At 35.2% G+C, this 23,486-nt stretch overlaps 2 protein-coding genes and 2 pseudogenes across 5 annotated transcripts; 1 reads left to right on the top strand and 3 right to left on the bottom strand.

Moving 5' to 3' along the window:
• The first annotated feature begins 5,765 nt into the window (after positions 1 to 5,765).
• Positions 5,766 to 7,606, top strand: AT1G36060 (Integrase-type DNA-binding superfamily protein). The gene has a single exon (NM_103302.3). The coding sequence runs from the start codon at positions 6,440 to 6,442 to the stop codon at positions 7,382 to 7,384; it is 945 nt and encodes a 314-aa protein (NP_564468.1). The 5' UTR covers positions 5,766 to 6,439; the 3' UTR covers positions 7,385 to 7,606.
• Positions 7,607 to 8,418: 812 nt separating this feature from the next.
• On the bottom strand, positions 8,419 to 12,013 carry AT1G36050 (Endoplasmic reticulum vesicle transporter protein; the record flags this gene model as incomplete). Of its 2 annotated transcripts, NM_103301.6 has the most annotated exons (14): positions 11,494 to 11,898; positions 11,335 to 11,408; positions 11,168 to 11,251; positions 10,993 to 11,073; positions 10,748 to 10,828; positions 10,412 to 10,504; positions 9,980 to 10,159; positions 9,826 to 9,893; positions 9,698 to 9,749; positions 9,552 to 9,605; positions 9,374 to 9,466; positions 9,225 to 9,291; positions 9,061 to 9,138; positions 8,419 to 8,741 (listed from the first exon to the last, which is right to left on the bottom strand). In NM_103301.6, the coding sequence occupies exons 1-14, from the start codon at positions 11,633 to 11,635 to the stop codon at positions 8,419 to 8,421; spliced, it is 1,470 nt and encodes a 489-aa protein (NP_564467.5). In that variant the 5' UTR covers positions 11,636 to 11,898. The 2 variants fall into 2 exon arrangements, with proteins under 2 accessions (NP_564467.5, NP_001154394.1); NM_001160922.2 differs by having other exon boundaries at positions 8,662 to 9,138; positions 11,494 to 12,013.
• Positions 12,014 to 14,476: 2,463 nt separating this feature from the next.
• AT1G36040 lies at positions 14,477 to 16,040 on the bottom strand (annotated as a pseudogene; the record flags this gene model as incomplete). Its single annotated transcript has 1 exon — positions 14,477 to 16,040.
• Positions 16,041 to 16,971: 931 nt separating this feature from the next.
• On the bottom strand, positions 16,972 to 22,026 carry AT1G36035 (annotated as a pseudogene; the record flags this gene model as incomplete). Its single annotated transcript has 1 exon — positions 16,972 to 22,026.
• Positions 22,027 to 23,486: the final 1,460 nt, after the last annotated feature.

Raw genomic sequence — 23,486 nt, 5'->3', positions numbered from 1 at the left:
TCCGTGCGGATTATATGACTATTCGGTTCTGTTTCGGTTCGGATGGTGTCAGATTCAGATCAGTTTCAGATCAGTTTTTGAGAAAAAAAAACTAAAAAATTGTTCAATTTTAATAAAGATCGTTTAATTTTACTAAAATTTGGTTTAATTTTGCAAAACATTGTATAATTATAATAAATATAACTAAAAGAATTCGGATATCAACTCGAAAATATGTTGGACACTAGAACTTGACTTCGTGATTGACGTGCGCATCAACAATTGAAATTTAATTTGATCGAGTATATTTGGAAATTTTTTGACAGGAATGAATAGTTTAACTAATAATTTTTGTTTATGTTTACGTCATATTTGTTTAAACTTTTATGTCAAGTATGTTTCAAATTTTATAAGTTGCAATAATTATTAAAGTATTTAATTTTATTTTAAAATATTTTTTTTTAAAGAACTCCAAGTTAAGAACCTACCATTATAAATTGCCAAAATTTAAATCTCTTAACCAAATTCTTAACATCAAAATTTTAAAATCAATTTATATATATTCCTAAGAACTATGATAAGACTAATCTAAGATACTACCAATAATGATGCTCTTATGCGTTCCCTAGACGATAGACGAGTTCTTAGCACATTTTCGGCGAGTGTTTAGACGGATGAAAAAAAAACAAAATAAATTTGCAGCGGTGGATAATAGTTCGATGTTAATTATTTGCATAAGCACTTTCAGAATTATTTTTTTAAATGATGTAAAATTGATTTGCATCAATTAAAGAGATATAAAATAAATGATATAACAAACTTTTTTTGCAGTGAAACTTGAAGTGACCAAGTAAAAGTATAGTTTCTATGTAGAAATAATTACACACAATAAATAATCTCACAAGGATTAGAAGATATTTTATATATAACTTTTTGGATGAATTGCCTCAATCAAAACATAAAGAGTAATTACATCTTAACCAATAAGTTATAATTACTCATGAGTAGTTGACTATAATATTATTGGATTGTTAGTGTTTGTCAATCACTTCTAATGCAAAGTATTAACCAATTAATGTGATAAGAGTCTTGAAAAAGGATTAGTCTCTATGGTCTTCAATTGTGTTTTAAATAATGTTATATCTTTATTGAATAATTTTCCTTGCATTACTTTGGTTAATTCCGTTGATCCAAATCTTTATCCATTTTTCTAAAAGCATTTGTTATCTCTCTTTTACTTTAGATTCGTCTAGTAGTCAATTACTTGCTTTCTTTCATGATTACTTGTTTTTTCACAAAATGATTAAACAAACATTTGTTAAACCACATAAGGAGCCACATGGTCAGTGAAAAAAAAAGTTCTTAAAGTTCATTACTGATGGATAAAAGTTGTATAACACATTTGACTTATAATTAAATACAAAAACGCGTTTTTGTTCTTCACCAATTTACCACCAAACCCGGGGAAAAAAAGTAAAGAGGATAACTTATACTAATATAATAATATTAGTCACTAATTGCGTTTAGTAATGAATAGGCGCCACTTATGATCGTATCTCCATCACTTGAGAAACACTTAATACTGTAATAAGTCCCTGGTTATATCATACTACAATAATAGCAAACTTGATATTGGTGTTGGCCTGTTGGGGTCTCCCGTCCAACACGGTCCAAGAATCATGTCCAATTAACACTAATTCTCCTTTCACCCCAACTTTTCCAACTAATCTTATCAACATTTTTAATTTCTTCCTGCTACTTATATTCAAGAAAATAATACCAAACTACAAATGCACTTTAAAGATGTGAGCAGAGTTGAAATATGAGTAGTGTTTCAAGAAGATCTTAAATTTCCCATTTTTTCTTTTGAACAACTAAGAGGTTCTGCCATGAGACCGTACATCTTCCCAAGTCGAATACTGTACCAGGCAATTTTATACAGTTTTCTCCCAAATACCACCTGAATCACCAATGATCTCTAGACTTTGTCTGAGATACTTTACGGGTTGAGTTAATGGCACTTGATAAGAGATTCGATATTATAAAGGCAAAGAATGAAGATAAATTCGAGCAAGAGTTTAAGAAAAGCAACTCATTAATTTTTTTAATTCTTATTAGAAAAGTTTCCTTAATTCTATGTAGCAATTTAACAAATGACTTTCTACTCTAAGAATCAGGTCAACGACTCTTTTTCGAAGACAATAATGATTTTTTGTTTTTATTGTTTTTGAGTTAATATACGCATACTTATAATATCATGAGAATATTCTTAACTTTTTAATATTGAACATGTATTTAAAGAAGAAAACTGACACAAAAATATTAATAAACAATCATATTTATATTTCCTTTTTATGAAGGAATTTTCATCCCTTCACTTTTTTTTTCTTTTTCATACCTATCACATTTTGATCATTATACCATTCCGTTTGCATGTTGGAATTTTAAAATGTTGCTATTGACCACTTTTTGTTTATTGTATTTTTATGGGTTACAGCGGTATATCTTTTACCATAATAGTTAGAGATTACAACCCACAATCCAGGATATCTTCTATGAAAGGTGTAGTAGTGTCATAATAATAGTTAGGGATAGCTTATAGGGGTAAGAAATAAAAATATTAATGGCCTGATTGGTATAAACACAATTTGGCTACGATTGTGGGAGTTTGCAGAAGTGTGTGGCTGCAGTTTCAAATGTTAATAAGCATTTTGAATGACTAGTTAATTTAGCGGTTTAAATTAATAAAAAATTATGACTAGTTAACTACCGGATACAATAACTATTAAATCAAAAATGATTAATAAATATAATATTTATGCATTTAACAGTTGTACATCCGTTGTTATACTTGATAATAAAAACTTATATTATGATGATAAAATATAATTAATAATAAAATTATATATATATCATAATTAGAGTCGTGTCAAGCTTCTTTGAAAATGTGAGCCCGTACCTAATTTTTAAAAAAATTATTTAGAAACATTTTTACATTGGAAAAAAATATAAATAGAAAAATATGAAAATCTATTATAGTGTTCTAAAGAATTAGAGATTTACAATTTTAGTTTGTTTAGTAAAAGAAAACTAATGGTTTACTGGATCATAAATAAAATACAGAATTGTTTATTTAAATACAAATAGTCTAATTTTCAAAATTTGATAAAGAATACAGAAATATAAATAATATACATTATATAAATGATATAAAAAATAATAATATAGAAAAAACTGAACATTTATAAAAGAAACGATGTTATTTCTTAAACGTAAGGAAAAAACATATTATGACCAAATATTGGGAATTAATCATTATGAACTCAAACTTAAAACGAGACACTCAAATATACAAAGTTTTGACCAATTGAACTACCTATATATCTGAAATTGGAGCCTTAATATTCAATAGAAAATTTGGGGTTTGAGGCATCCGCCTCTTTTTTATAAGCACAGCTCTATTTGTAAATTTCATAGAAATATGACAAACTAATTCATAAATCTTCCAAATTGACAATATTATTACAATACTACTTTTATTTATTATCTTTCTTCAGTTGGGATTGATACACTGATATTAGTAGGAAAAAGTATTTAAAATTTTGAGAATGAACATTAATATATATATGATTTGATAATATTTATTTATTTGTTGTTTAAATGACTTTTTTTTGTTCTTTTTCTTTTTTGCTAACTGTCTATAATCGCAAATGTTTACAAAAAAGAACTTTTAAAATTCATCGATTTGAATGGTTTAGAATGGTCCGAAACTTTTGAAATGTCTATTATTGATTTTAAAAGTTAGCACCGCAACCGTCCGTAAATATAAGATTTGTGAATTGTACTATTATTGATGTTTTAGGTTAAAAATGGTGTGTAAGCAAAAGAAAAGAGAGATTAATTGGGACAAAAAATCACACGCGTGAGTCTTAATTTCGAGGCGACGCCAACGTAAAGTCCAATTTCCCACTTGCAGCAAATTGCGCCTGAGATCACGTGATGCTTTCGTTCTCACGTGGCTCTTCTATCTTGCAACTTAATTATCACTTAAATCACTTATTGAAGAAGGTATTATTTCATCATTAAATTAAATTATCACTTAATTATATCACTGTTATTGTTCCAACGGTATTTGTTGACGGTTGGAGGTTTCGAGCATTATTAAGATGCTAAAATTGTCAAATTTAGTTTCAACAAAATTACTGAATTGAAAAGAGAAAACACTATTTTAGAAAACGTTTTTTTGTTAATGAAGTGTGTTAGTGGTAATTTTATGAAGCCACTCTTTCATTTTACTCATAACATCATCCATTTAAGTTCGGAGAAAATTCAAATGCAAAACATTTAGAAGTATATATTTCAAACATTTTTATTATAACAATAATTTTTCTTAACATTTCAAATATATTTATATTTTTGCGTAGAAATTTGAAAATATCACTTAATAAAACAAAATAATTTCTCTAAAACATCTTAAAGTGAAACGGAAGGAGTATAATAAAAATTGAATATACTTGCATAACAATTGGTCTTAAATGTTTTTCGATAAATCTATTTGTATAAGCATAGTAACTTAATGGTATAGTAGAAGTACTAATCGATCTCAGAAGGATGTTAACACTTTTTTTCTCAACTAATTTTCAACGACTGTTGCAAAAAGAAGGAAAAAACGTAAACACCGCAAAAATGGCAAAAAATGCGAATTGTGGCACTAAGGACATGTGACCTGGTTTCTTTGGCTAAGAACAAATGCACCTTTAACTTCTGCTCTGCATGGAATCTTCAGTCTCCACGTACGAGTCCAAGTGTCGTGCGAATGTTAATATTCAAACTCTACAATAATTATCATCAAACAATATAACCAATTCAAGTATTGATTTGTTTCCAAAATAACCGTTGTACTTATGCTTACGCAAGTCCGCAAGTTCATATTTGATATGCTTCTGTCTAGAACAGCTCTGCCCACAGTACTCCGTAGTTCGTCCGTACTCGCTACCAAGAAGAACAAATTCAACCGTATAAATGTTTATGTGGGTTTTGACCCAAAACACTTTGTCATAATCCTTGCTCAAAAAATCGTTAGGCGCTAGTCGAACGATGAGGATAGGTCTATCACCTAACAAAAAAATCAGAGATTATACGAAAATTAATCGGAAATTAAGTTTAGGGTTATTTAATATTTTTAAAACATATTCCTCCATTACAATTAAGAGAATTATATAACATTGTTTTTAGAATTGTATTAAACACATGAAAACAAGATTTTAAGTTCAAATTTATGATTTTTTCATACAAATTAGAACATAAGTTTGATGTTTTAAATTTGGATATTTAAAAAGTTGGATATTTTTAAATGTTTATCTTAAAAAATAAAAAAAAATGAAAAAAAAGTTTTGGACTAGGCATCCTCTAGACAGGTTTAAGCGGATCTATGATGAATAAATCAGATCAACGATTAATCTTTTCGATTTGGACAAAATTGCGGTAGACTCTATCCGATCAGCCGACTTTTTGAACAAGGGATTCATAACTATTCTTCGAAACATTTCACTAGTTACAACATTTATATTCAGTTTTTATTCAATTATTTTTTATACTTCTTTTTTTATATATATTTGGATCAAATATGTATCTTATATAGTGGGAGTCAAATACATTTTTTTAAAGTCAAATACGTTTTTTTAAAAGTCAAGTACATTATTTTAGGATTATTGATGTACAAACAATATTTTAATCTATCTTCATTGAACAAGCCCTCTATATAAACGGTGAGAGTTGGGTGGGTATTACCAAGGTGAGGTTGAGAGCATCTTCCAAAAGAGAGAGTGTTTGTGTGTGTGAGAGAGAGTGAGTGTGAGTGAGAGAAGAAAAAAAAAATTGAGAGATTAAAATTTGAGTGAAATTAGGGTTTATTCTCTTCTTGCTTTCTTTGCTTCGTTTCATCTTCAAACCAAAAGAAAAAAACTCTTCCATGTCCTGTCTATTCATCAGTCGTCTTTCTTGAGAAAACACAAATCACGATTTTCTTATGAAGTGTTGCTTTATGAGTTTATATTTTGCCAAAACTCATCTAAAACGACAAACTTTTGTTTAAAATTGTATTTGAAAAGTGTTTTCAAGAAAACGATATCCATCAAAAATATTATGATTTTTTCTGTCAATTAATATTCTTTCATTCTTTTATAGAGTTGATCAACTTCATGGGCATTTTTTAGTTCCCTCAAGTTTTGATCCTCTTATTTTATTTCTTTTTTTGTTGATAAATTTATTTTAGTTTTGATCTATGGAGGTTGCTTATTTCAAACCTCGTTGATCACTTTTATTTCTGTATAAACCAAAAAACCAGTCTTTGAATTTTTTCTAAAAAGACAGGTTTTATTTCTTCAACCATTTTTTAATTATAATTTTATATAATCTTGTTTTTTGTAGTACATTTTTTTTTGTATTTCAGGAAACTCCGATGGCGGATCTCTTCGGTGGTGGCCACGGCGGCGAGCTTATGGAAGCACTTCAACCTTTTTACAAAAGTGCTTCCACGTCTGCTTCAAATCCTGCGTTTGCGTCCTCAAACGATGCGTTTGCGTCTGCCCCAAACGACCTATTTTCTTCTTCTTCTTACTATAATCCTCATGCATCTTTATTCCCTTCACATTCCACAACCTCTTACCCGGATATTTATTCTGGATCCATGACCTATCCATCTTCATTCGGGTCGGATCTTCAACAACCCGAAAACTACCAATCTCAGTTCCATTACCAAAACACTATCACTTACACTCACCAAGACAACAACACTTGCATGCTTAACTTCATTGAGCCGAGCCAACCGGGTTTTATGACCCAACCGGGTCCGAGTTCGGGTTCGGTTTCAAAACCGGCTAAGCTCTATAGAGGAGTGAGGCAAAGACATTGGGGAAAATGGGTCGCGGAGATCCGTTTACCCAGGAACCGAACCCGACTTTGGCTCGGAACATTCGACACGGCTGAAGAAGCCGCGTTGGCTTATGATCGCGCCGCGTTTAAGCTTCGTGGTGACTCGGCTCGGCTTAACTTCCCAGCTCTCCGATACCAAACCGGCTCGTCTCCGTCTGATACCGGCGAATATGGTCCTATTCAAGCTGCCGTAGACGCTAAACTAGAAGCCATATTAGCTGAGCCGAAGAATCAGCCGGGCAAAACGGAGAGGACGTCGAGGAAACGAGCTAAAGCCGCGGCTTCTTCAGCTGAGCAGCCGTCAGCGCCACAACAACATTCCGGGTCGGGTGAAAGTGATGGGTCGGGTTCACCGACTTCGGATGTTATGGTGCAGGAGATGTGCCAAGAGCCAGAGATGCCATGGAATGAAAATTTCATGCTCGGCAAGTGTCCTTCTTATGAGATAGATTGGGCTTCAATTTTATCGTGAAAAATTAGGATTCAATTCATTTTTATTCATTTTAACTTGTTTGTATTTTCTTTTAAACTTTAGGGTTATTAGCTGTGCGTAAAATTTGTAATTTAGCATTTTGTATGAATGTAATGCAAGTGTGTAAATTATGGACAGCTCAAGCTTTTTTGTTCATGCCGTACCATGTAGACCCTTCTTCTTTTCTCTTAATTGAAATGAATATGGTTAGTATTACTACTATGAATATATTGTAACACATTAGAATCGTGAAGTTCCATTCTGCGACAGGACCATTGTGCTTAGCTTAGAAATGATTAAAAAGTAAATTAGTCTAAAAGGGAACAATATAGTGAAAACTTAAAATTTAAATTGCTAAATTTCTAGCTTAATATTATAAATTTTGGTCCTATTTTGAAGAAGTCAAAAGAGAAACACAAGAGTGGAAGAAAAGGATCCTTGATTGAACTTTACGTGGTATAAAGATAACCTCATACAAAGTGCCTACGTTGACGACATTCTCATGCTTTCTCTTTAGAATAGACCGAGTGATAGATAATAAGTAAAAAAAAAAGTAAAACAATTATCAAGTCTTTAAGTTAACACAAAAGATTAGATTTCTTTTTTTGTGTTTAACAATGGTAACCAAAGTGAGTTTTTTTTACGAGCAAACGTTGTCAAATGAGAAAGGAAGACTTGGATGATAAAAGTGTCCATGCAAATATAGAAACCAATTGCCAAGCCAAAGGAATGAGAGAATGCACATATATTAGGCTTGCACATTCGGGTACCGGTTTGGGTTCGACTCGAGTATTTGGATTTTGGTTTCGTACTAGGAATCGAGGTACTATTTGGGTATTTTAAAATTTTGTTCGGGATTGGTTTGGTAACCTTCGGGTTCATATCAGTTCGGATAGTTGATATGGGTGAATTGAAAATTATCGGATACAGTTCAAGTTGGTTACTTTATACTCAAATTTATCCAAACTACTCGAAAAGAAAAACCCGATGTTCCCAATCAAACCAGGCAATATAGGTTAAAGGAGATCATGAGTTTAGTTAGGCTTCAAATATATTCGAGTTCCCGTTAATTTATCAGGTATTATCCTTTTTGAACCAATACCGAAAATATATGAAGACAAGACCCAATCAAATGTTCTAGAGGATCCAAAACAGACCCAAACCGATATTTCGGATAGGTTCTGGTTCAGTTCTTCGAATCCGAGTATTAACCGAGACCTAACATATATTGCAATCGGAATTAATATATTCACTAATAACAACTTTCTCGTCAATACTAATAATGATTCTCTGTACTCTAAGCGTTTATTATGGAGACTGTTTTGCTTCTTTTTCTTCCATTCATTGAATCCATACACTACAATCAAAGATAGACTCAAGACTTAACTTCAGATTCAAAACCCATAATATCTTCAAAAGACAAAAAGTCAAAAGACGATAATTGTAACGCACGCATGAGGCTGTCAACAGCTGGATTGACACAACCCAAGACTTATCCTTCAATTTGCATTAAAAGAGTGTAACGTATCAATATGTATATTTTATATAGTCAGCTTAACAAAAAGAATTAAATAAATGACACCATATTACATTTGGAGCATGAATCGTATTATCCGCAAAACAAAAAGAGAGAGACGAAAACCCCAAAAAGGCTTAAAGGATTTAGCTAAATTTACCAATTTCCATCTTCTTCTTGATAGCTTTTTGACCATGGTATATAAACGCGTCTATTATCCCGGACACTGTGAAGACACCTGCGCATTTTTACATGTTTCATTTCGGATTTTAATGTGCGTTAACCAACAAGTGTTGTTATGGTATATAGAGATTAGAGAGATACCTCCAACTATGGCGCAAACATTCGTCAAGAAGTGCAAGAATGATATGTGTTCCTCCGTAAATGTTACCTACGGAAACGACACATTTTAGTTAGGATTATGACTATAAATACGCTCTAAAACTGCAGTTAAAACACACAAATACACTCACCTTGATTGGAGAGAGATCATAGAAGAAGAAAACTCCAGGTAAAGATTGCAGTTGACCTGCTTCTGAGCTCTTTACATGTTCGGTCACTGAGAACTGCCAATTTTACATTTAAGTTAAGATAGTACGCGGAAGAGAATGAATAGATAATGAGGTCGAACAGTTAAAAGCCTTGGTTCACCTGATTCGATTGAATTGTGTGTCCTCTGATATCTGTGTATACTGTTGGTACAACCTATTGAAAGCAGACAAAGCAGAATAGAGTCATCGCGGGTATTTTATAGACGAATTTGAAGTATATGATACAGTGTTTGTCTTGGAACAAACCTTGATAAAGTATTGGTACATAGCATTAGGTGTGTCTTGACTCCACTCGACTCTGCAATTTCAAGTACGTTAGAGAGTATGAAAAAATAAATAGTGTGTGAATGGAATAGACCAGAATGGTTATTTACTTGTCAAGAGGGTTAACGACGCCAGGAAAGTAGTCTCCATAAGTAAGTCTATTGATCTTGTGACTTATCTGCAGGGAGACGCAACATATTGAATTGATATAAGATTAGAAGCATAACGAATGAGTTGCAGTCAATAGGACAAGTCATTTCTTACGTTAAAACTGTCTTTCTGAAAAGCAAGAAGATCGTGAACATGCACGCCCGACTGATGAAAGCTTTTCCCAGGAGCAAAGTGGAAGTTCCCAGCCACCTTATTGACCTCCAAGAACCCATATATATTACACCCTTCACCTTCTTCATCCTTTACTCTTTGTAGAAAACCTTCTCGTTTACACTGAATCACAAACAGATAAGTGAAAAGTATTTCAGCTCGCAGTTGGAAGATGGAAACTCTTTGAAGCATAGTTCAGTTAAGAGCCTCCCAAGTGCATACTAACTAAACAAAACGCACACAAGCCTTGGAGACTCTAACAAAGAATAAGAAAAAGAAACAAGAAGAAAGAAATGAAACAAAACTTGCTACTATCGCATTGAAACAGTGATGCCAGGAATTTAAAAGGCGAAGAACCTTTTCTTAGCAATTTACCTGGTCAATCAAATCTGGATTAGTAACCCCCCAACCTTTCTTTCTATATGCTTCACGAACATCCTCACACGAATTGCAGCAGTCATGCTCTTCCTGCACGGGGAAAAAACATACTTCAGATGAAAGCTTATAAATAAATGAAAGCCAGATTGAAAAAGCACTATCAACTATCCTGAAAATGATAACTATATATAGTACAGAAACAATCCACTATGACATCTGTTTTTGTTTATTCCATTATGACCTCTTGACTAGCACTAAACAATCAAGAGTAATCTGAATATGAACTTGAGAAACCATGCTCCACAAAGTCAAATAGAGAGATAACACAATTACCGCTTCAGCCCCATAGCAAGAACCACAGTAAGTCTCATTATGTCCCAGCCTGCCACCATGTTTCTGCAGTGGGTTTTCAATCTACACAAGCACAAAAAAAAAAGTATAAGACTTTAAAGACCCCAAAAACAAACGACTTTTAATTCTTGACACTACTATTCCATTTGCCATTTGCCATTTGCCTGCAGTTTAATCCTAGCCTAATGACTACAAAACCCCAAAGAATAGAATGGCAGAGAGCAAACCTTAGTAGCGCCTATTCCGTCCTGTCTTGCCTCTATAGTGTTGCCATTAGAATCTAATCTTCTCTTTATGATATCATGTTTCTGTAACTCACACATTTAACAAACTTAATCAACGTCTCAAACACAAAAACTAAGATTCACTAAGCTATAACAGTAACCAATTTTACAAACATACCACGTCAAGATGAAGCTCTCCACTAATATCCATAGCATCAACACTAAGAATCGAACATGCTAGAGCAGGAAACGTAATATCAAACTGCATCATCAATGAAACTTATCAGACATCTCTAATCAAATATAAGCACAAACCAAGTCAAAATCACTATTAAGTAACATTACGTTGATGCGTAACGTCTCTCCCCTTGAAGTATCTACTATAAGCTTCGTCTCGGTGACTGTATGAAGATAAAGACCTAAACAACAGAATCAAAGAATTTCAAAATTACGAAACTGGATATGGAGATTCACAAAATTGGAAGCGAAGTTGTTAATACGTACGGAGCTCGGAGAAGAAGAGAAGGAACATAACAACGGAGGAGAGGAGAGTGATAACTCCGCCGGATAATGTACGGCTGTAAAAATCTTCATTGATCTTAGGATATGCATCTAGATTCCGCAATTTATTCAAGATCCCGGCCATTTTTAAACACCTCCGGGAACGAAATTGTCAGATTCAGTTCACCGGATTCAAATCCAGCACCGAATACGATTAGGTAGGATGTTCGGAGACAAAATCAGACGAGAGAAACGTCGTCGGAAGCGAAAATTCTTCCGACGATGCGTGAATAGATCTTGGAGAGAGTGATCGATGAGATCTTTGAGTCGTTCTTCTTCTTCTTCTTCTTCTTCTTCTTCACCGTCTCGTTTTTTCTCCGTCGGACGGAGGAGCGTTTGACGGTCTACGTAAACCCGTTCGTGTTTGCCGTCTTTCGCTTCATGAGTAAACGACGTCGTTACTATTTCATGTGTCTTAAGAGGCTTTTCAATTGTTAGCTTGTAGCAAACTAGGCCCAAATTTGGTCGATGAGCAAAAGTAAAAATGGATAAAAATATTGTTTTCTATTTTGGTTTTTGTCTAGGACTAGTGATGTTAATTTGGGTATGCAAATCCTATTTAATTAATGGTTATGAGTAAGAGTTTTTGACCCATTTAAATTAATTTAGGAAAAACAAGTTAAATGAGATTAAATGGATTAAGCCAACTAAACTCATTTATTAAATAAGGTTTCACATAAATAAATTGGTATCCAATTAAGTCTATTTATTTTTCTTTTTCTATTAGTCATCCTTAGTAAAACTAAATTATTCTATTTAACTTCAGTTTTTGGTTTAAATATTAAAATTACGTTTTTCCGCCACAACCGTAAACCAACATTTTCTCGACAAAACCGTAAAACCACGTTTTCCCGCTAAAATCACAAAAAGTGTTTTCTTGCCAAAATCACACAAAAAGTATTTTCCGCCAAAATTAAAAATCACGTTTTCCCGCAACAACTGTAAGCCAACGTTTTCCCACCAAAACCGTAAAATAATATTTTGTACACATAAATTAAATGACTTTAAAAAAATTAATACATGCTAATTTTTTCTTCAAATAAATATAAATACATCCTAATTTATTTGACCAATAACACATATAAAAACAAATTTGTTAATTTTTCTTTTAGTTCAGAAAAAAAAGTTAAAAACATTTGAGATATAGACATATAAATTTGTTTTTTTGTTAGTTTTATTTTATTTCTTTAAGATTTATATAATAAGATTTACAATCCTTAAACATTCATAACTCATGGATGCCTAATACCGGGACTATTTCCTGGATTAGTAGGCGCAAAATCATTTGTAAATTTGTTGTTTACAACTCTTAGATGCCCAATACCAGGACTATGTCCTGGATTAGTAGGCGCAAAATCTTTTGTAAATTTGTTGTTTATAACTTTTGGATGCCCAATACCAGAATTATGTCCTGGATTAGTAGGCGCAAAATCATTTATACATCTATTATTTAGATTATTTTTATTGTCAATTTTCTTTAACATTTTTGCTTCCACGAAATCTTCATTAGCATTGAAATGCTCATGACGGTCCATCTTCCTCAAATTTCTTGCTTCAATGGTGACAAGTGTTTTGTCAAATACCTTTGAGATGGTTAAACTGGTCACCACAATGATAATAAATAGCTTCATGTTTCTTTTCTCTAAATTAGATAAAACAATTATGTTTTGGTATATGATTAGTATTGAATGTTGAGTAAGGTTTGTCCGACTAAAACTATATTTACAGTGTCTATTCAAATTATTAAAATTATAATTATTAAAGTTTTAAATTCAATATATATATCGTATAACTGTTGTATCATATCTTTCAATTTTCCAGAATCCTCAAAAAGTAAATAAATATATATATGTATAACACCTAAAAATATGGGCTTAGATATATAAACATGTGAACAGTTAAGGTAATTGAGAAGAAGTTGGTTACGTGAAGATATGGTTGGATAAAACGTATGCATCATATAATGATCTTATAGCTTATGAACATTGTAAAATATATTCAATTAAGCAAAATATTATATCTAACATATGAAGTAAAAGAATCCTAAGTACTTTGACAAGATAAAGATCACAACTCCAATAAACACACTTTATTAGAACAACTTTCAAACTGATCAATCACAGATAAGTTTGGACAGTGTTATGCAACATCAACAACCTGATTTGCTCTTGTCAAAACCTAAAACTACCCAGCTCACAAACACAGCAACAGCCGTGTGCTCTCTTTGTTCACTCACCAATGAAACCACAAGAACAAGTTCTATTTAACTTTTCTTCTCTTCCACTTTTCTCAAGTAAAGTGGCTAACCCTAATAAGAGACCAAAACTTCTCTTATGTAGTTTCTCGGAAAAGGCAGGATGCTCTACTTTATCCATCAGGTTCAAGTGTAGCTCCTCATCATTATCTTGACACTAGGCACACGTCCTATGTCTGACGACTTCGTCTCCTTTGTCTAAAGCGATACGCCTTTCCTTCACTCCAATCAACATGCCACGCTGGCAAAAGCAACTGCTACTTTCCCGCTTCCTCTGTTCCTCTGTTCTGCTCTGTGTTGTTTCAGACACGCCTGTAGAACTTCAGACACTCTGTTTCTTCAATCTCCCCCTTTTTATTTGAGTGTGACACCTCAAGTAATCTGCAAAAGAGTAGAGACCACAATACAAGCCAAGCAATATTCCATACCAAACATAGAAACCAAAGGCTCAAGTTTAAGCAACTACTGCCAAAAGACATAACCATTTAAACATGAAACAGAAATGAGTTCTTGGTTCTATACATAAGACTAATCATTAAACACACAGAAGATCCGATAAGAAGCCGATAAAGAACAAGATCAGGGAGTTTTCACAAACACACAAAAACAATCAGTGACAAACTCCCCCTAACACAATGCCCAACTAAAAAAAAAATGACCAGGACTAAGCAATTAAGTGTTGTCATCTAACTCATCATCATCGTCCTCTTCCTCCACATCCTCATCTCCCACATCATCCGGAACAGAGTACGACACATCAGAATACTCTCCCCCTGCTTGAGTGCACACTCATATAAAAAACCATTCTCAAAAGAAAACAGAGTGTAAGTTGAGTGAGAGAGGCTTACCTGCTAGACGAACATGCATCGTTGTGAGAGATGCAATGAGGGTCTCCAGAGCTGCATCCAAGGTTGGACTGTCAGACTGTAGCAAAGGAACAGGTTTCACTTCCATGGTGAACTTCAACGGTGCAGACGAAGTGGTATCTCCTTCATCAGAGCGGACAATGCGCTGAAAGCGCAGCATTTGATCAATCAGGTTCGGAAGGACAAGACAAAGAGTAGAGGAGGGGTTCGCAACTACATTCGAATACGCCCAAATTTTCATCAAAGATGAGTTTGCCGAAGTTGAACGGTAGAGCTTTGGCCACCATGTAAAGCAGAGTCATCCTCTCCGGCTTCAGAACAGAGCGGTTCACAGTGGGACTCCAATTGTGACAGCAGATCTTGTTGAGCAGAGCTAGCTCAGGAGATAACAACCGAGAAGTGAGCATCTTCCAGGAGTTGGCTTTGCCGTTTGACAGAGCAATCGCAACTTCATCCATGGACTCAGGAACTTGAATCTCAGACATACCATCCAGCGGATAGGAAGGATTAGGGAGCTGAAACATTTGGTTGATGATAGCCAGGGAGAATTCATACATGTTTCGTCTGACGAAAACTGAGTAGGCAAGATTATCACCTTCTTCACCATCGGGAAGGTTTGCATAGAACTCCATGACAACCTCATGCACATAAGAGTCAATTTCGGTGACAGTAGGAAGCAAACCACCATTGAAGAGAAGTTGCTGAGTACTCGCAGTGTTGTTTCCATCCAGAGGAAGGAAACGCATGTCGTTGAAGCAGCGATTCCCGATGACCTTGTAGCGCCCAAGACCTTCCTCAGTCAGAAAACAGCTACTGTAGGGAGTCTCCGATGGGAATTTGAGCTCCGGATACTTACGATCACGAACAGCAAGAAGCCGACGGTTCTCTCGGTAACAAGAAAGAAAGAGAGGCGGAGCAATCTCGGTGACATCACCATCTTGCAGATCTGAAGAGTCACGGACAAGTTCTTCAGATTATCCAGCAGGAGAGGCAGATCGGTTGGATTTCCTGCTTGACAGATGTCGGAGAGCAGGAGCACGCGCTTTAGATCTAAACTTGGCAGATGCAGCCGTACACTGTCTCTTGCGCTGAGTCAAAGTAGAGACCTTGGACTTGGTTTTCTTAGACATGCAGATGCCTGGTTCAGTCTTGGGAATGAACATTGGAGCAACCGGAGGCGGTGGAGGGTCAGAAGGAGTCGCAGCGGAAGGCTGACCAGCACCAGAGACTCCAGTTAACGAGGTCGCTTCTTGATTGATAGTGACTTGTGTTTTTAGAGAAAGAAACCCTTTGAATTTTGAGGTTTGAGTAGCAGAGAAGGAGAATGAGCCTTCTGTGAGAGCTGCTAGGTTTAAGAGGCACGAGCGCATCAAGGGAAACCCTAAAACAGCACGAAAACCAAGACAGGCTGCAATACACTAAACCAGATCCGTTAAACAACAGACAGGGCCTTATACCAGGCCCAAAAACAAATCACAACAGAAACCCAGAGACGTAGTAGACAACCAACATATGTACATAATATGATTGCAACATAAGGTAGGACTAAACCATATAGAACCACAAATTCAACCAAATCAACACTTGAAATTAACAGCCACTGTCATTCAAGAACTGTGATTCAAACTGAATGTGAGATCTCATCAAATCATCCTCTGAATGATAAAACGTAGCATAATCTTAAGATATAGACATATATACTATATAGCTTAAAGAGACTCCTACTAGGCAAGGAACCCACATGCGAAATGCATTCAAGCGAGAAGGACAGATTCCAAAGTACAGAGGTGCATAGCTTATTTTTAGTATGGAGAAAATAGCAGCTTCCTGGCCCAGTAAGATGAACCATACACACTGATCAAGACAGGATAGTCTACACTCGTCATACTCTCCAAAGAAGCAACCTCATGATGTGTGTGGGTAACACGGCGAGGGGGATTGGTAGAGCCTGTAATGAAGAACAATGTTTTGAGGGGGTACTCATAGATACATATATACCCCAAGAGAAGAAAGAATACCAATCCCTTTCCTGCCAACACACAACCTTTGTTTTTTTTTTTTTTTTAACTTTCATTTGTTCATTCCTTCAGGCCTTTTTTTTTTTCTTTTTGCCTTTTTTTTTATTATTATTACACACCACAGACACATCCTTTTTGGAAACTTCATTGAGGAAGAGCATGAAAAGCAGCTATTTTCCTGAAATGAAGTGCCAAAAAGACAGACACAATAAATATATATACATATTGATGAAAACAAAAAGCTAATGCAACTCTGTACAAAGGAACCTATTGCAATAGCTTTAACACAAAGACACACTAGTATTCACAGATTCAAGAAACTGTTCAAATCTAATGATTTTGTAAATATATCAGCTAACTGTTTTTCAGAGGAAACATGAGAGATCTCAACAATCTTGTTTTCAACAAGCTCACGAATGAAATGGTGTCTGATGTCAATATGCTTTGTTCGAGAGTGTTGCACAGGATTCTTTGATATGTTAATTGCACTCATATTATCACAGTACACAAGCAGGGTGTTAGAAGTCATACCGTAATCCAGAAGCATCTGTTTCATCCATAGCAACTGAGTACAGCAGCTCCCCAGTGCAATGTACTCAGCTTCTGCAGTGGACAAGGATACACAGCTTTGTTTCTTGCTGTGCCATGAAACTAAGTTGTTTCTCAAAAAGAAACACCCTCCTGTTGTGCTTCTTCGATCATCCAGGTTTCCTGCCCAATCAGCATCACAGAATCCAACAAGATTTTGATTAGTTTGTTTAGAGTAAAACAGACCAACATCGGTTGTACCTTTAACATATTTGAGAATCCATTTCATAGCATTCAGATGAGACTGCTTTGGATTAGCCTGATAACGGGCACACACACCCACACTGAAACACAGATCTGGTCTACTTGCTGTTAAGTACAGAAGACTCCCAATCATTCCACGATACATCTTCTCATCAACACTTAGACCAGCTTCATCCGCAGACAGTTTAGCAGTAGCACTCATAGGAGTTTTTGAGGTCTTAGCTGTCTGCATCCCAAATCTCTGAATCAACCCTTGGGCATACATAGACTGAGAGATATGAACTCCTTCATCAGTCTGTTTAATCTGTAGACCCAGGAAGTGGTTCATCTCTCCAACCATGCTCATCTCAAACTCTTTGGTCATGGATTCCACAAAGTCAGAGACAAGTTTCTGTTTTGTGCTTCAAAACACAATATCATCCACATAAATTTGCACAATGAGGATGTCCTTTTCATCAACAAGGATGAACAAAGTCTTGTCCACACTTCCACGTTTGAAACTTTTTTCTATTAGGAACAGAGTGAGATGCTCATACCAAGCCATGGGTGCTTGCTTCAACCCATAAAGAGCCTTTTTAAGCTTGTACACATGATCTGGAAGGTTTGAATCTTCAAAGCCTTTAAGTTGAGACACAAACACTTCTTCTTGAATAACTCCATTCAGAAAAGCACTCTTGACATCCATCTGAAATAGTTTGATTTTCAGCAAGCACGATATTCCAAGAAGAAGACGAATAGATTCCAGCCGAGCTACTGGAGCAAAAGTCTCATCAAAATCAATTCCTTCAACCTGAGAGTATCCCTGAGCAACCAGTCGAGCTCTGTTACGTGTCACATTGCCTTCTTCATCAGTTTTATTCTTAAAAATCCATTTAGTACCAACCACATTGACATGAACCTGTCTTGGAACTAAATCCCATACTTCATGACGACTGAAATGATTAAGTTCTTCATGGCAAGCTTGGTACCAGAATTCATCTTCTAAGGCAATTTCAATGTTTTTAGGCTCAATGCTTGACACAAAACAGGTAAACAGAATCATATCTCTGTAGTTCATCTTTATCCCCCTGGTAACTCTGTCTCCATCCAACTCTCCAATAACGTCAGTTTCTGAGTGACTTTTAGGAACTGTGAGGCGAGATGATGATGTACGTGGTTCAGTAGTCTGTTCAACATCTTTTGAAGTTCCAGATTCAACAAGAGATGTTGAATGTCTTATTTCCTCTACTTGCTCATCATCATCTTGTTCCACCGTGAAGAGTCTTGTAGGATGCTTGTCATAAAAAAAAACATTAACTGATTCTTCAACTCTCTTCAATCTCTTATTGTAGACTCTGTACGCCATACTGTTTGTGGCATAACCCAGAAATATCCCTTCATCACTTTCTTGCATCAAACTTTCCAAGATGATCCTTATCGTTCAGAACATAGCACACACAACCAAAAGTATGGAAGTAGCACAGATTTGGTGACCTTCCCTTCCATATCTCATACGGAGTTGTGCTTGTACCAGGTCTTACGTACACCCTATTCACGATGTAGCAAGCAGTGTTGACAGCTTCAGCCTAGAATCTTGGTGACACATTGTTTCCATGAATCATAGCTCTAGCCATTTCTTGTAAAGTTCTGTTCTTTCTCTCAACGACACCACTCTGTTGTGGTGTTCTAGGTGCAGAGAATTGATGTCTGATTCCTTGAATTCTGCAGAATTTCTCAAATTCTTCATTTTGAAACTCTCCACCATGATCACTTCTGATTTGAACAAGATTCCCTTTCTCAGTCTGAAGTTGTAAAGCTAGAATCTTGAAACTTTCAGCTGCCTCAAATTTTTCTCTTAGAAATCTCACCCATGTGAACCGAGAGTAGTCATCAACCAGAACCAAAATATACTTCTTACCACTCAAGCTTTCTGTCTGAACTGGCCCCATAAGATCCATGTGCACCAATTCAAGAACACTAGTAGTTCCAATATGCGTGGCCCTCTTTTGTTGCACTTTAACTTGTTTGCCTTGGCTGCAAGTTTTGCAGACAACACTTGTACTGCCTTCAAGTTTTGGAATTCCTCTGACAACATCAGCATTTACAATCTTAACCAAGCTTTGAGTATTCATGTGTCTAAGTCGTTGATGCCACAGATCAAGCTTGGATGTGATTGCAGACAAACAGACTTCAGAGTCTTTCCACATGTAGCAGTTGTTGCCTGAACAAACTCCTGATAGAACATTGTTGCCAGCAATATCGAGTGCAACACATCCAGTCTTTGTAAACGTAACAGTTAAGTCATCATCACACAGTTGACTTATGCTTATTAGATTAGCAGTGAGTCCCTCAACAAAGTACACATTTGACAGATGCGGTTGATCATCTATCTCAATCTTCCCTTTTCCTTTAATGCTTCCTTTTCCACCATCTCCAAAAGTGACCTTCCCATTGTTGATGACAGAAAAGTCTTTTAGAATAGATTGTACACCGGTCATATGACGAGAACACCCACTGTCAAAATACCACGCTCTGTTGTTTTGAGAAACAACTGAAGTATAAGCCACTTTGGCTTGTGGAGTGCAGTCATCCAACTCAGAAAGATTCCAGTTGCAAACAAGATTTGCCTCGTCTTGCATTTCTTTGTTGACCTGATTGTAGACACTGGCGTAATGCATTTCCTCTTCTTCATACATTCTTTCTAACTTGTAATTGTACCTTTCAGCTTCCATATCACCATACAGATCTTTCTTCTTAATCTACACAGTGCAGAATCTTGATGGCTCAATGTAGCACTTTGCTAAATTCCACAGTGTTCTGAGTTTCTCTTTGAATTTGTAACACTATTCTCTCATATGAAATCTCTTACCACAATGATCGCATCAAATCACACCCACCATCCTTGTTCTCACAAAACATTCTCCTTTTGTTTCGACATGTGACTTCACTTGTTTCTTCGGTTCAGTATAGCTTTGTCTCACCACAGTTTCACTTGTTGAACCACCACTGACAAAGTTGATGACTCTTCCTTCTTCCTTGTTGATCTTTCCTGTATAACCTTGATAACCCAAACCCCTTGGTTGAGAATCAGTTCTGCCCATTGCCAAGATCTTGTCTAGACTTTCTGACCCTTTGTTGAGCATCCTGATCTGTTTGTGTTTGTCATTCAACTCTCTTTCCAGAAGTTTAGCTCTATCTCTTTCCATGTGACACTCTTCCTGAAGCCAGTCAAATTTCTTTTGATAGTAGTCCTGTGAATTTTCATCAACAGTGATTCCACTCAGTTTCTGCTTATCCTCTGTGCTCACATTAGCAAGTTTTGCTTCTAGGGTTAGCTTTTCCTTTACCAACTATAGCTTGTCCTTACTTAGTTGCATCCAGCTGTCATATAGCACTCTGTATTCATCCTTGGGGTTCACTTCCTGATCACAGTCAGAATCCGTGTCACTCATAACCTTGCTTGAATCAGAACTTGCCATAAACGCCACGAAGTTTAACAGCTCTTCACCTTCATCATCAGACTCTGGATCACTGAAAGTTATAAGAGATTTCTCTTTAAGTTTGCTCTTGTTAGGACATTCAAACTTAGTGTGACCCACACCTTTGCATTCAAGACATTTCATTTCTTTCTCTTGGTGACTGGACACTCCGGTTTAATGTGACCAAAACCACCACACTCATAGCATTGAATTTCCTTCTTCTTTCCTAAGTCATCATTCTCAGATCTGGAGAATCTTCCACGTGATGTCTCTCCATCTTTATTGCTCCAGGACGTACTGTCACGATTCTGACCTCTTTCTACACGTTTCAGAGCTTTCCCAAAATTCCTAGCTAGCAGTGCCATTCCATCCTTAATCTGCTGAAACTGCTCAGAGCCTTGATCTGCATTAAATGCAATATTCTTCGACGGTTTGACTTTGTCTTGATCAGGTTCCATTTCTTCTGACTTGAGCATTCCCACAAGATCAACAAATGATATTTTATCAGTATTCCCGGCAACCCTCATAACTGCTTTGTGGGCAGGAAACTTCGGTGGCAGACACCGTAACAGTTTCTTAACCAATTTTTGATCTTTGTAGGTCTTTCCCAAAACTTCAGCCTCATTCGCAAGAGCACTTATCTTTGAACTGAACTTCACAATTGTTTCATATGGTTCCATCTTGAGATACTCAAACTGAGTAGCAATGTGATCCAGTCTTGTTCTCTTTACACTCGAAGTTCCCTCATGAGATTTCTGTAATGTATCCCATGCTTGTTTCGCTGACTTGCACCCTTGAATAAGCTTAAACTCGTCTTCATCAATACCATTGACAATAGCATTCATAGCCCTTGCATTAAACTTTGATTGAAGTTTCTCTTCTGCAGTCCAGTTTGCCTTCGGTTTAGTGATTTTGAACCCATCTTCTGTTAGATCGAACGGAGGTTCCCAACCTTCCTCTACAGCAGTCCAAGCATCTTCACCTTGGCCTCTAATGATTTGTGTCATACGAACTTTCCAATATCCATACCGCTTAGTATCTAGCAGTAATACCTTGCATGTACCAGTACTAACATCTGTTGGTTCCATAACTAGGATCTAACCTGTTCAGATATACTAATCTCAGATTGGTTACCCGCTCTAATACCAATTGAAGTAAAAGAACCCTAAGTACTTTGACAAGATAAAGACCACAACTCCAATAAACACACTTTATTAGAATAACTTTCAAACTGATCAATCATAGATAAGTTTGGACAGTGTTATGCAACATCAACAACCTGATTTGCTTCTGTCAGAACTTAAAACTACCCAGCTCACAAACACAGCAACAGCCTTGTGCTCTCTTTGTTCACTCACCAATGAAACCCACAAGAACAAGTTCTACTTAACTTTTCTTCTCTTCCACTTTTCTCAAGTAAAGTGGCTAACCCTAATAATAGACCAAAACTTCTCTTATGTAGTTTCTCGGAAAAGGCAGGATGCTCCACTTTATCAAGCATGTTCAAGTGTAGCTCCTCATCATTATCTTAACACTAGGCACACGTCCTATGTCTGACGACTTCGTCTCCTTTGTCTAAAGTGATACGCCTTTCCTTCACTCCAATCAACATGCCACGCTGCCAAAAGCAACTGCTACTTTCCCGCTTCCTCTGTTCATCTGTTCTGCTCTGTGTTGTTTCAGACATGCCTGTAGAACTTCAGACACTCTGTTTCTTCAACATATACTACATATTTAGCCTTAGAGAAAACAAGCTTTATGTACCAAGAGAACGTAGCTGAAGCCAAGATAGTGATTGTGAATATATTTTTTTGTTTGTTGAAACAATAAAAGATTACATGTTTGTTTATATAGAGGTACATGTTTAAAAAAAAATTTCTTCTAGAATTAATAATTAATTGAATTCCTTAATTTTATTATATAAAGTTCTATAATTTGTAAATATTTTTTAATATTTAAGGAAAAAGCATTTTCCACTTTTTTGTTTTTGTTACAATTAGTAGCTTTAACTACATATATTTTCTTATAATTATCATCTTGACATTTTTAAAATAAGTTGCCCTATTTTTAATTGCTATTTTAGTTTAATAAGACAAATACAGTTTTCTTATAATCATTTTCTTTACTTTTTAAAAATAATTTTCATTTCTTTTTCCTAAATAAAGTAAAGGAAACTGTTGTGGGTGGATATTTACAATCCTTTTGCTTTTAAAATTAATTATTGATTTCTAAATTTCCTTCGTTATTGTATAAAAAATTAGAAGCAATAAGTTTTTTAAATTTTAGATTTTTATTAATTATATGATGAAGAGTTTCTAATTTCTTTTTTCATTTAAATGTTTTTAATTTTTTATTACAAGATATATATAGTTTCTTTATGTTTAACTTCTTTTATATTTCATCTTTTCTTAATTCAAAACAAAAATAATTGTATTTCAATTTTTAGTTTATTTATTTATTTATAAGATACTAATCGTTTCTTTATATTTATCTTCTTTACTTTTCAATCCTTTTTAACTTTATTTTTAAATTATTAGAAACATATAGT

This window comes from Arabidopsis thaliana, assembly GCF_000001735.4.
Source record: "Arabidopsis thaliana chromosome 1 sequence".
NCBI lineage: Eukaryota > Viridiplantae > Streptophyta > Magnoliopsida > Brassicales > Brassicaceae > Arabidopsis > Arabidopsis thaliana.
The sequence above is the reverse complement of the archived record's forward strand: the minus strand, read 5'-3'. Positions and strand labels throughout refer to the sequence as shown.